At 42.9% G+C, this 14,368-nt stretch overlaps 1 protein-coding gene across 1 annotated transcript in view; it reads left to right on the top strand.

The window, feature by feature from the left end:
* spata20 (spermatogenesis associated 20) overlaps window positions 1-14,368 on the top strand; it is a 35,619-nt gene that overhangs the window by 5,461 nt on the left and 15,790 nt on the right. The window contains exons 10-15 of the mRNA XM_022743542.1: window positions 69-281; window positions 459-651; window positions 1,896-2,064; window positions 6,087-6,295; window positions 11,537-11,736; window positions 13,877-13,957. Of these exons, the coding sequence (XP_022599263.1) occupies window positions 69-281; window positions 459-651; window positions 1,896-2,064; window positions 6,087-6,295; window positions 11,537-11,736; window positions 13,877-13,957 (1,065 nt within the window). The remainder of the gene's footprint in view (window positions 1-68; window positions 282-458; window positions 652-1,895; window positions 2,065-6,086; window positions 6,296-11,536; window positions 11,737-13,876; window positions 13,958-14,368) is intronic.

Here is a 14,368-nt window from a genome sequence, read left to right as displayed (position 1 = left end):
GCGTACCATTATTATGCAGCTGTCACTCTCCTTCCACCTCCTTCATTCCCGTCTGTCGTCTGGAACAGTCCGGGGGCTTCTACAGTGCAGAGGACGCAGACTCTCTCCCAGCGTCCGGGGGGCGAGAAAAGCGAGAGGGGGCTTTCTGTGTCTGGACGGCCTCAGAAGTTCGGGAGCTGTTGCCAGATGTGGTGGAGGGCACCGCTGGAACTTCCACCCAGGCAGACATCTTCATGCACCACTATGGCGTCAAGGAGCAGGGCAATGTTGCTCCAGAACAGGTACTTTTTTTTTTTTATTACGCTGCATGTAGCCACGGCAACCTTGGAAAGATTGAAGTTCCATTCATGCTTCAGACAGCGTTTCAAGGTGTTGAAGGCATTAACATGGCAGCTGTTGGCGGTCACTGAGTTCATTTGTGTGCACAGCCGTTCATCTCCCGTACTGTGTGTTGCCAGGACCCCCACGGGGAGCTGCAAGGCCAGAACGTGCTGATCGTTCGTTATTCGGTGGAGTTAACGGCCGCTCGCTTCGGCGTCAGTGTCGAGAAAGTCAACGAGCTCCTGGCCTCTGCCAGAACCAAAATGGCAGAAGTGAGGACGAGTCGGCCACGCCCACATCTGGACACCAAGATGCTGGCTTCCTGGAACGGTAACTGTCTAGAACAGGTAGTCTGGTCTAGACACTACAGCAACTAATTAACTAATTAATTTATTATTCATATATCTCGTGCCAGTAACAAAGTGCATGTTAATGTTTTAATTTATTTATTTATAACAAATGAATCATACTTAAATTAAATTATACATGTAAGATGATGTATATGTTCAGTAGGCGGAATAAATGCCTCTTGCAGCCTGATCAGACGTGTCAGTCATGTCGGATCAGCACTGTCCTCCGTTTTATTTTATGTGATTTAGAATTTTAGTTATTTACCAAATTTGTGTGCACTTCACTTCAGCTCAGTGTGAAAGTCTGAATTTGTGATTCACCATGTGTGTGTGTGTCGTAGCTCCTCCCCCACGCACACACAGCGGAGGAGAGACCGGTTGACAACTTGTAACTTTAAGTGCAATAAAAGCTTTTTAAACAAGACAAGTTATAAATCCCTGTAAAGCCAAAGATGGACAGACATCGACTCCAAACGTCTGAAAGTCCGGGCAGAAAATGAGTGTATTTTTTAAATGCATGCAATCTGGCGACAGTGACGAGCACCGGCAGCTCTTCTTCAGACACACTGTACTCTGTATGTATAAATCTGACTTTCAACTTCCAAAGTCTTATACACACATTTATCATCTGCAGTGTGAAAGCGTGTGTAGATTGTTATAGAGACGCATGTTGTCACTTTGCTCCAGTGCGATACCTCTTTGGAGACTCGTCAGTGTTGTTTGTCCAGCGTATTGTCTCAGATGTGATTAAATGCAAGAACAGAAAGCACAGCACACATGCATAAACACACACATACACCCATGGATTTTGCTCCCAGGTCTGACGTCTCAAGACAGAGTGTGTTAGCGAGGTAATGAGGCTCTGCGATCCCGAGAACTTTCCAATTAGACACAGGAGTCTTCTTCTCCTCTCTAATGAAGAAACACCTCCATTAATCACCTGTCCTTGGCTGCAACACTTTGAAGAGCAGACTGTGCGGTCACCAGGCTTTGATACACTACATGAAAGGGGAGTGGAGGGAAAGAGGGAGGAAGGGATGGATTTAGAGAGCGAAGAGAGAAGGAACGGGCAAGAACAAGGAAAGTTCAAAGAAAAATAACTAAGCTAGGACTGAGATGCAGCTGCAGGTTGGTTCCCCAGTGGGGAGAAGACTTGTTTTAAGCTGGTTAACAGTCACCCCACCACAACCACCAACACCATCTCCACCACTTCTTCCTCCCCAGGTCTGATGCTTTCGGCCTACGCTCGTGTTGGAGCCGTGCTGGGGGACAAGGCCCTGCTGGAGAGGGCTGTGCAGGCCGGCGCCTTCCTGCAGGAGCACCTGTGGGATGGCGAACGACAGACCATCCTCCGATCCTGTTACCGTGGAGAACAGATGGAGGTGCAGCAGATGTAAGAGACTGAGTAGTTTTTTTTTTATATGACTACAGTTTATAGACTGCAGTATATAGAGAAGATAAATGCAGTGAGAATGAAACCTGTGATTAGAATTGTCACTTGAATATATTATCTAGTAATAAGTTCTGGTGACAGGGGAAAAACCAACCACCAAATCCTGTGCACTGTGTATCACTTGTACTCTTGTTATGGTATTTGGTCCAAAGATACAGCTGCCTGACTCAACTAAAGATTTTCTGGAATGCAAAAACTTGCAAAACTTAAACTCATCCCTTCAAAGAACTAACAAATGTAATGCTTTGTAATGACCTTCACATTTTGAGTCTTGCTTTGTTGGGTAAAGCTAGTCCTAGGGTTTCACATGTGATAGAAACTTAAGTATGTAAAGGCTGTGTTGATGATCTCAATTTACCATACTCACATGCCCTTATGTACGCTGAAAGGGCGATTGATTCTGTGATTGCTCCCCTTGTCCATAGTTGCTGCCAAGAAATCGCTTCCTAATGCAATTTCAATGTAAGTAATGGGGGACAAAATCCACAGTCCTTGTTCAGTGTGAAAATTCATTTTGAGGTTCAGCACATTGCTGCTTTTCCTCGCGTGCTGCAGCCACCTGTCGATCAGGGGGATATTGTGAAACCCTCGGCAGGAGTTTGCATGTGTTGCATGCTTTGAAATACAAACAAAACAGAGACCCACTCATCAGAACATTTCCCCATAGTGCCACTAGTGATCCCAAACCCAAAAGGGTAACTTTAACATTTCATGTTAAATACCATAATTGGAGAATTATACAAAGAATTACCTTTTAAGCTCAAACAACCCACTCACTTGTCTCTTTCTCCTTGATACCTGAAAACATACTTGTCTCTTTCTAGCACTGAGAGAGTAATGCATTAATACATACTTAACTCCAGGATTTAATAATGTGGCAAAATCTATAAGGAAGAGTTTGACTTCACGGGAGCAATAAGCCGTTGTACTGCACTAGGATGACGAACTGTTTATATGTAAACAGGAAGCAGGGGTATTGGGATAAATGAGATTACAGCAGGAAATCAGAGAACATGTTGACATGCACTGCAGTAACATGGTTACGTTAAAACTGCATTTGCATGCACAAGTCAGTAATTAGATTTCTCCTCTACCCTCTATCATATATTTGAAACAAGATTGACCATATTTTAAGTGGATTATAGATGCCTGTTGACTGACACATGATGTTGAAGAGATGTTTTTTTTTTCCTGGCCAAAGCTTTTGGACTAACAGCACAGTGAGAGAGAATATGCAGTTCTTTACTTATTTAGATTTACTTATCCTAGTTTTACTTTAAGACACAGAACAAGTATGAAACAGTGACTGAAATGTGATCCATTAAAACTACATGTTAACCTCCAAGCCATTTCCAAGCAGCTGCTCTGCAGTGCTTCTGACAAAATCACCATACTCATAAATGAAAGACAAAGACTGTGCCGCGACATTGGCTATATTTACTTGTAAAATGAAAAGTGAAGAATAGCGACATTACGGGCGATAGAAAACTGTTTTTTCTAGTAGAAACTGTTTGAAAGAGCAACGGCCAATGGGGAAACTCCAACTCAGTCACGTGGCATTCGGCTGACCAGTGATGGAACTATAATCATTTAACTATATCACTCTCTCAGTCAGTCAGTCAGTCACTCAGGGCCTGGCCCTGCTGTTGCAGTTCAGCCAATAACCAGGTTACATAAGTGTATGTATATTTACTGATTGGCTATTGTTAGCAGTCAATCCTGGATTAGACTGAGAATGTACTTGTAGCATCACAACATACACACTCATGTAAATACACAGCGGCCTGTTGATTGTCCATGTGTCCTTGTTCTGTTGTGCCCTAGTTACTGTGAATGAGCGAGTGTGAAATGCCAGAGAATCAGCAGAAAAATACGCCAGGAGTCCCACAGCACGCATGATGAAAATGCATACAATCTTAAATACGCACATGAACAGATACACACTTATAACTAAACACTCTGGCCTTGTTCCACGGCTTCTGTCTCATTCATACTTGTCCAATTCAGGATGCAGTCAGCACTGAGAGTGCTTACCAAGGCCCTTTGCTTCTTCTTCATACATGGGTAAATCACTCATGCCAGGAACATATGGGCCACGGGCTAATTTACCAGGAGTAATGGTAGGTGCTGAGACTAACTGGGTTAATAGGCTCCGGAAGTGTTGAGGAGCTGACACCATAGATTTTCTGTGTTTCCTCTCCTGGCTTTTGTGATTGAGAGTCTTAGCACTGTCGTCAGCTAGCGGAGCGAGGCCTGAGAATGGGAACACTGAAGCAGGAACTCTGGTGATGTTGACTCATTCTTACTTGGTTTGTCAACAGGTTTTGTCATGTGCAGTCTTTTTGCGCTGCATTTTTCAGAGATGACCTATCTTGAGTTCTCTTTTCTGCACATTCTTCGGTAATTAAGTGTGAGCGACTGCAGGTTGTGAACTTTTTGTTTTGTTCAGTCTAGCTCGTCCACAGAATCACCCAGTTGTCCCAACGGAGGATAAACGACAACCACAGAGACTTTTACCGGAGCAGTCACCGTGCACGGTTCTATGAGAGAACCATTATGAAGCTATTATTATAAAACTGTCTCCGAGTGCTGTGATACGGTAGACTGACAAGGCGTTTTATCTTTGCCTTCAGGGGAATGAGTCATTTAACACACACTATTAAAGGTGTGAATGGAAAAGCTGTTACATATTTGAAAGGCTTTTTTTATTTTTGTGTTTGTGTGTCAGTGAAGTCTTCTTCAGGTCTTTTCTCAGGTTGTCATCCCGGTGGCTGGAGTCACCTCAGTCAGATGACATGTCATCCTGTGAAAGACGGAGAATCCTCCAGGGAAAAAAAAGACATTGCTGATGAGTGGTGAGGTCTGGGCTTTGGGGGGGGGGCGTTGACAATTTTACAGTTTAATTCAAGTATTAGCCATCAGCCTTAGTATTACAAATCCTTTTCTTCCCCTTTGGATTTACATTAAACTGGCAACGTCCTGTCCAGTGCAACAGTACTCGTGGTCTCCTCTCGGCTTACGACTCTGTCTGCGAGAGATAGGCCGAGATATGACTCCCTCATCTCCTCATGACCTCCTCATGCACTTCATCTCCTCTAAAGCTTCCTCCTTTTCTTTTCTTTTTTTTTCTTTTCTGCCTGACACAATGACACGGCATTTATCTGGCTTCCTGTCACCATTCGTTCCCCTGCACTCACTTGGATAGGGTGCCATTGAGAGAAGAGGGGGTGGGGGCTTGTTGTGGTGAAAGAGAGAAGCTGGAATAACAGAGTTTAGAAACTGAGTCATAGTTTGTTGACGCTATGGAAAGGTTACTACTGTACACACCAGTGATGTAGACCGGCTCATACACTTGATACAGATCGGTAAAGACTACAAACTCCAGGTTTAGACAGGACTTCAAGGAGAAATATAACAAGTAGAAATGAAAATATGATGTTGGATAAAAATTTAAGAGGGTGTAAAAGTTACAAGAAAGGATCCGGGGATGAGACGGATAAAGGGAGACGTGGCACACTGACGCTACAGGGAGTTGGGCCGGTGTAACTGCAGTCACATTTGTCTAATTACCATCCTTCATCACCTAAAACTTCAAAGACTCGGTGCGCACAGTTGCGTGTACACGTATAAATGTCTGATGCCTCTTGTGACAAGCACAGAGAAGGCAGAGATGCTTTAGGGAGAGATTACACTCAGTGTGTTATGTGTCGCGCTATACTGTCCCAAATAATCCCCTCAGGCTTCTTGTAGTCTCTCTTTAAAGTAAATTCTTCTGTGGTTCTATACTGTCTTAATAGATCTTCTTCAGGGCTTATAACCAAGCATGCGGTATATCAAAGATGAGGAGAAAAAAACAAACTGAACTAGTTCACCGACAGTTCGCTCATTCATCAATCAGTTCATTAATTCTTATTCTCTCACTCCTCTTATTGTCATGTCCCTTTTCTCTCTCTGTTCCTTAGATCTCCACCTATCTCCGGCTTCCTGGACGACTATACCTTCATCATTTGCGGCCTGTTGGACCTGTACGAGGCCACGCTGCAGACGGAGTGGCTGCAGTGGGCCGAGGAGCTGCAGCTCCGGCAGGACACGCTGTTCTGGGACGACCAGGGAGGAGGCTACTTCTGCAGCGATCCCAGCGACAGCACTGTACTGCTGCGACTGAAAGAGGGTGAGGGGATAATATGATAATATAATATAATAGTGATATTATCAGCAGTGATCTCATATCAGCAGTTTAGATCTTAAAAACAAGCGCTAATGAGATTCATTAGATTAATTACCGAGGTAATGAAATTATGCCGCATATGAGACTTCTGATTTTTGTTACCTCGCTGCCCTTACCTCAACAATAGCACATTCTGATCCTCAGCCCAGACACTAACAACACAATGTGATGAGGCACGACAAGCCACAGTCTGGTCTAATCTAAAGAAGAATCACCGTTCTTTGCTTATGTGATTTTTTTGATTTTTTTTTCAAAGCGATTCAGAAATTAAATTGATCGAATGAAAAAAGAGGAACTCAGCTGTGAGAGCAAAATATAATGTAAATAAATACCTTGAATTTATTGTGATTCACTATTAAGAAGAAACTTCAAGTGAATTTTGTTTAAGTAGTATTTATCTGTGCTTATACAAAGTAATTCAATATGTAATAGACTAGTATTTGAGTTGGGATCTAATCTATTATATATGTAAATACCAAAGAGTGAAGAAAAAGTGCATTAGTTATAAGAATTCTTGATCAGCTGCACTACAAATTGAATGATCCACAAATATGCGAAACTTGTACGGATGGATCCATAAATGTGTAAATGTTTACAGAGTGAGTTATCTGTATTTCCAAAGAAAAATCAAAAGTTATGAAGTTCATCCTGACGGGAACATGAATGTTTGAATTAGATTTAATGGAAATCCATCTAACGGTTGTCCATAGTTATAATTATCCAGTAATAGTTGATTTATTGGCTCAAAATAACAAATGTCTCACGGTGGTGTTAGACGAAAAGGTCATTAGGATTCATTCCTAAGTAGTAGGAGGCAGGAGTAGATGTCCAGAGATTTAAGTGAAAAGGTAAAAACTTTGACCTGCTGGTGGCGCTAGAGAAAAAGTCAAGAGATCACCAGAGTCGATGAACGTCTGTAGCAATCTCTCCAGTAATTGTTGAGAAATTTCCGTCTGGAGCGCAGTGATGGACCGGCAGACTGAGCAGAAAATAAGTGAGGTATTGATGCTGCTGCCGCTGGCTGGGGCTCTAATAGGTTGAGAGATGCAGGGGCAGGATTGACGGACAGGCGAAGGATTAACAATGCTACTGCAGCATACCTCTGCGGCTTAGACAAGTTCAGAGATGGATGGATAGCTCAGACAGAAGAATACATACAGGGTTTTGTTCTGCAGGCAGTTAGGTGATAACAACACATTGCCAGAGCGATTTGAATGAACAAAAGAAGCATGAATGAATAGCTGTAATTCATTTTAAGAACAGAAGTGTTGATGGATGGGTGCAATCATTCATGTATTCATCTTTACATCCATCCCTGTCTTGCCCACCTATATCCCTCACCTCATTGATCGAGCCTGAGCTTAACGAGATGGAAGCTTCTGCAGTAATACCGCTGCCAGTTTCACTCCATTGCTACACTTTAACCACAGGAGAGAAGGGAGGCAAGGATGGATGGATGTATGGATGGATGGAAAGATTAGCTAAAGGGGGGAGCAGAGGAATATTGACCTCCCTTACCTACCTCCAGCACCATGCAGCCTTCACTCAGGTTGAACCCCCTTCGCCATGAAAGCAATCAAAAGACAGATTCTTCTGATTCTGCGGCTACTTTGATCACAGGACCTGTCAGATCCGTGTCTCCGTCCATCTGCATCTGACAGATTGAAACAGCGAGCACGACGTACAGTGGGAATCTGAAATCCAAAATCCATCAATCTGTCTCTTCTCGCATAAATTCTAACTTCATCATGAAAGATATATGAGCACTAAATAGTTTCATCTTGCAGACATAACGGTGAAAACGAAATGCTCAATGTTTTACAGCAACAGATCATTGTCTCTCAGTTCTGGAGTTGTTTTCAAATTATATGTTGAAAGTTGATTTAAAAGAAACCACACCTTCCTAATAACAGATCTATCTTCTTCTTTTCCTAATCTACAGTGATATACAGGCAGCCTGCTGTCTTTACAAATAAGTACATCTTTTATCCAGTATGTGGGTTAATGTTGCAAAGCCGCAATACCTCACAATGCCTGTGGCTGAAATACGCTTTCTGTACTCAAGGATTGATGGGATATAAATATAAACGGGTCCGACCTTGACGTGCACTGCAAGCCCTTCTTCAGCTGCCAGTCCGCTCCTCCAAGTTATGGCTGCTGGCAGTTCAGAGAAGCTGACACCTTGTAGACATGCAGACATTTACTTTTGATCCGTCAGACCAAAAGATCTCGCTGCCTGTTTCTTTTTGTTTTTACTCTCGAGCTACTCCGTCTGACAGTGACCATCTATTTTAATGGCTTGCTTCTCCCACTCGTGTTTTTTATTTCTTATTCTCTTGTCTTCTCGACTCAGCTTAAAATCTCTCTGGTGATACAGTATGTGCTGTCAGTAGGCCGGTCTTTTCCCCATCCCAGTGGATCTCCTACCGTGTCTTTTCTAGTGTCTTATCATATTTTGGATTTGATTTTTGGCAGTTAATGTACGGAAGAGGATTAGGGCCACATGTGAAAAGAAAGTTATTTTCCGTTTTTTCCTCAAAGTCAATGAGAAATCGTGTTGAATAATCATGATCTCAATATTGATCAAAAATGAAACGTGATTATGATTTTTGAGATAATCGAGCAGCTCTAACCTGCTCGTCCTCTGAGCTGCATCACAGTAACTCAAACTGCACTTCATGGCTCTGAGATTAAAATCATAGTTGGGCTTGGGTTTTGTATATTGCTATTAATTAGTTTCGAGTGTGCAGTTAATGTATACGAAGCTACTTTTCATGTGTTCACACTGAATCCTCTGTATAAAGAAGAAACCCTCCAGATAGCATGAGAACTCTATCAGGGAGGTTGTCAGTTTTAATGTTCCAAGTGCGGCAGATTTATATATTTTTCACCTGAGAGAGAGAAAGAGAGAAATAAAAAAACTAAAAAAGCATATAGACACACACACAAACTCATGCGCCTGTGACCGATAGCTCGGTGCAAGTAGTTCAGACAGAAGCACGGATACCACAGTTGGGAGGGGGGAACAGCACAAAAGCTAATAGTTATTCTCGTTAAGAAGTGCTGACAGATCGCGGATGATGGTTATGTGTGTGTGTGTGTGTGTGTGTGTGTGTGTGTGTGTGTGTGTGTGTGCACGTGCACGTGCGTGCCTGTCCCGCCATCACACCTGCATCTGTGTGTGTTTATCGGAGTTGACGTGTGAGAGGTTTCTCATCTGAGAGGATTGACTGTGCCATTATCGTGGTGGCGCTGTGTAGGGTTGAAGCCCATTAGTGACGCTACAGCTGCTGCCGTGTAGCCTGTCACTGCAAGAAGGATTACCCTACCACTCAGCCACTCTGCATCTTACAGCCCTGCCACACTCCCCTGTGTGAATGTGTTTTTGAAGGGTAAGGTTAAAGTGATGCAGAGACTCTGTTCTGTTTTTATTTTAAAAAATTGAGCTGTTTGTTAAAATCTTTTTCATCTCCTGTGGCCAAAAAGCTAATTCAGCTGTATTCCCATTTGACAGAAATTGAAAACTTTGATACATCAGCTCGATGCCACTTCAGTTGAGAAACATCAGTATCACTAAAGACTTAAAAACTGATAAAATGTAGGTGTTTTACTGCTGTGCGTTTGTTTCTTCAGGCTTTTGTGTGTGTGTGTGTGTGTGTGTGTGTGTGTGTGTGTATTTGGAGACATTTCTGTCACAGCTTAAAATGTGTTTTCCTTGGGGCTCTATAAGAGGAGATGTATGTGAAATGAGGGAGGCAGACAGAGTCACTTGGTCAGCACTAAATGCGTGTGTGTTTACGGTGAAGCATCATTGCCATGAGGCCGAAAACAAACTGCTGAGATGAGATCAAATTATTTCTGCACTTCAGTCGTGTGGGTTCACGTGCATAAATACGGAAGAGGATTAGGGCCACAAGAGAAAAGAAAAAAGAAGTTCTGACTCCAGCCTGACCGATACTGGGGCCGATACCGAAATTAAGGAGTAAAAAAAATATTGATATATCGGAATTTATAATGAAAGCAGGATATTTTACAGTTTAACAATAAACTTTTATCGTCCAAAATGACATGAATGCACTGAAACAGTAAACCTCACTGGGAATTAAATAAAATAAATATAAAAATAAATAGGCCAATATCGGCCGATAAAATCAGGCTCAAATTCTGACTTTAAACTCTGAGAAATATTGTATATGCAGTGGACAGTGTACTTGTGTCAGCTAACAACTCAAAAGTCTTTTTCTCTCTCTCTCTCTCTCTCTCTCTCTCTCTCTCACACACTCACACACATACACACACTTGCAGGCACAAGCATCGGGGTAATGTTAAGCGGCAGACACATAGTGAGGTCATAGGTCATGAGAAGAGCACCTCCAGACTCTCAGTGGCCACTGATAAGAGATATCAGTGGCCACTACATCACTTAACGGGGCTAAGTCATGAGGTCGTCTGTTCGGCCCATCACATCACACCACGCACTTGCGAGTGTGCGATGGTTGTGTGCTGCGAGGTGATGGGATGGCATGGAGGGCGTATCTTAACTGCGAGCTGGTTTTCCAAATCGTAACCGATAATCCAATGATTGTGCATCCGCTCTAATGAACACATACATCTTCAGACAGTTAAAGCTTCACCAATCCACCACCAGTTTTTAGTTTTTGTTTGTTCACTTCGACACACTGCAGTTCCCCGCAGCTCTGTGGAGCTTGTTTGCCTCCATTGTCTTGGTTGTGTGGCCTGTGTCAAGCAGCCATAAGTATTTGGTTTTGTTTTCCAGATAAACTCGACGTGCTCTACCTGTTCAGCACCGTATGGCAAGGCAGAAAAGAAATTAGTAACTAGGCGGTGAATATACTGGTGCAGTAAGCAGAAAAAAAAAATCTAGATTCATTCATAATTCATAGAGACTAAAACATAACTAAAAGAGGGTGAATATTTTTAAGGTGGCCAGAAATGAGGGAAAGAAATGTGCTGTGTATCTGCTAGGTTGGTACTGTACATTAACAAGTCATCGCTTACAAGTGAGCGGCGGCTCGGTTTCACTGTGCCGCCTCCCAGAGCTCTTTTGGCTCAAGCCACAGCTACAAAGCTTGGTACCGGAACCGACCCGTTGCCTGCAGTTTATCTTAAGACTTTAACTGTTGAAAGCCTGATGAAAATGTCGTGTTTCTTTGTGTCTCTCAGATCAGGACGGAGCTGAGCCCAGCGCTAACTCGGTGTCGGCGTCCAATCTCCTGCGTCTGTCCCACTTCACTGGAAGACAGGATTGGCTTCAGAGGTCCCAGCAACTACTGGCAGCGTTCTCCGACCGTCTGACCAAGGTTCCCATAGCTCTGCCCGAGATGGTCCGGTCTCTTATGGCCCAGCACTACACAATTAAACAGGTTATTCTCACACTCACACAACAAGCACACGTGAATTGATTGGGTACTGCGAGTTCAAGCATTTACTTTGTCCTCCTGTGTTCGCACCTCAAGCCTCTAGTTACTTTCTCTAGTTAAGTCTTTTGTTGCTCAGCGTTTTGAGTGTATTAAAGGAAAGGTAGGTTATAAATAAAAGCCTCGCAGCTAATTATGTTGACATGTGGTCCCCTGGTGGGCTGTGCTGGCCATTACAACTACACCCAGTAATTCATAGTGACAGAGTAACGGAAGTTGTCATGGTCACAGAGTCTACACTGGAGTGTATTGTCAGTGGAAACCTGAGCATAGGATAGAAGAGTGACTTCCTCTTTTCCCCCACTCCCAAAGATGTCCAGCGCCACAACAATTTGCAGTCCAAAAAAAAAAGGTATTTTATTTTGAAGTGTGGTAGGAAAATGCGTCAGGGTGAGCAAACAAACAAAACAACAAACAAAACAATGTGGATTTTTATGTCTAACTTACCTAAAAGAAAAGTGAGAATAAAACACAGGACTCTTCAAACAAAAGCATTTGAACCAGTGGTCCAAATACGTTTTTCTTGGGACGACTGAGCGACCGTTATTGTGAAGCCCTGTCTTTCTGTAGTGAGTCCTAAAGGCTGGCTTAGCTCGGGGAGTGGGTGTGTTTACCTGGCTGTTCGCCTAAACTCATTCTCATGTCCGCCTACAGAACCCAAGTGTTTCTGCTCGCCTGACAAATCGTGCAAGAACAAGACATTACATTTACCAAGAGAAAGTGAACCAAACACATCCACAGTAACTGAACAAAACCTGAGCAAGAGGCCCGTAAAACAATGAACATCCCCATATCGGCGTCGCTGAGTCAATGCCATCGTGCACTGAAGTGAAAATCAGTGCGAGTAAACTAGACTGCAGGCCCCGGCGCTCCAGAGGACAATGTTCCTTTAACAGTGAGAACATGACGTATGTTCAGTGAGAAGAGACATTTTAATAATCTTTTCTGGATCATATATTTTTGCTGCAGCTACAAGTTTACTGTAAGTTTCTCACAAAGTGCAGCAAATCTTGACTCTCGAGGATTGTTTGATATTTTTACTTCTATTTTGAATTGAATGCGTCCTACACTCCTGCAAGATTCACTGCAGATCTAATCTACTGTAGGTTTGAAATTCCTCTTACTACTGAGAAAAGAACTGAGCAGGATGGTGAGGCACAACACAGTATACACGAGTTGAGTGTCTCAAAGTAAAATAGCCTGTTTTTTAACCTCCATTCACTTATTATCATATATAATATGTGCTTTTTCTACGACAGTTGCTGCAGCTCAATTAATTAATCTCAAACTATCCAACTATAATGTGTGTTCCAGGCTGAAAGCACCATGATATAAACCCTGATTGGATGAACCTCTGCTTGCAAAGTTCTCTACTTAGACAAGAAGGTAATAAGTAAATACTTTTATTTGTTTTTTAATACCTCAGTTGACAGTTGTAGGTCATTTGAGGACACTGGCTCTGTCTCAGCTCTCTACATATATGCACACTTAATCCCTGGACACACTGACTCTCAATATCTTTTTTACCCTGTTTTTTTTTTTAACAGCCGTCATGCATTTAATGGGCTATTTGAGCTGTTCAGCCTCGGTTATATAATCGGTTTTCAAATATTAACACCCTCAGTTAGCCTGAAGCCACGGAAACCAGCATTCTACCAAAGCACAGCAGTTGCCCTGAAGTTTCTTGGTCATCCCTAAGAAAACTTTTAGCTTGAAAGCGAGCGACAATCGAAGGAACAAAGAAGGAAATAACAAGAAGTAGAAAAAGAGAGAGGAGCGGGATGGCTCGCCCCCTGTCCGTCATTTATGACCTGCGCAGGATGAGTCGGGGCGATGGGGCGAGGTTAACGAGCTCAGGAGCGAGGCGAGGTGAGGCGGTCCACGACGAAACACCTGCCTCCCTTGTTACTGCTACAAATACAGTACTAACCTCTATCTCTTCCTCCCCCTCGCCCCTCCTCTTATGTGTCACCTTTCCCCTCTTATTTCACTCTATTCATACTCTTTCATCTCGTTATCTCTCACTCCTCTTCCTCTTATTCCCTTTTTCCTTACATCTTTCCTCCACTTTAATTTTTTTTTTTAGATTGTGATCTGCGGCCAGAGGGATGCCCCCGACACCACGAGCCTTCTCGCAGCAGTCAACTCCGTCTTCCTTCCACATAAGGTAAGTGTTTCAGATCCTGTGTGTGTGTGTGTGTGTGTGTGTGTGTGTGTGTGTGTGTGTGTGTGTGTGTGTGTGTGTGTGTTTGTGTTTTTTTTTTTTTTTTTTTTTTTTTTTTTGTTTTTTTTTTTTTTTTTTTTTTTTTTGTTTTTGTGTTTTGTTTGTGTTTGTCTGAAAGAGAGATGCATCAACTTCATAAATTCACCATCAGGACAAACCTGTCATCGGTCACTAAAGCAACCGTGAAAAGAAAAGATGAACTTACAGCAGATAGACGTGCATTGATTTACTCCGACATCAGTACCTTTTATAGTGGCAGCAGATTCACAGTAACCTTTGAAACATGCACACGCACAAACATGCACACGCACAAACATGCACACGCAGATGCACTGTGGGACCGACCTAGAACAG

This window comes from Seriola dumerili, unplaced genomic scaffold (assembly GCF_002260705.1).
Source record: "Seriola dumerili isolate Sdu_G_001 unplaced genomic scaffold, Sdu_1.0 BDQW01000068.1, whole genome shotgun sequence".
NCBI classification, from domain to species: Eukaryota; Metazoa; Chordata; class Actinopteri; order Carangiformes; family Carangidae; genus Seriola; species Seriola dumerili.
This window is presented reverse-complemented; position numbering and strand designations above follow the sequence as displayed.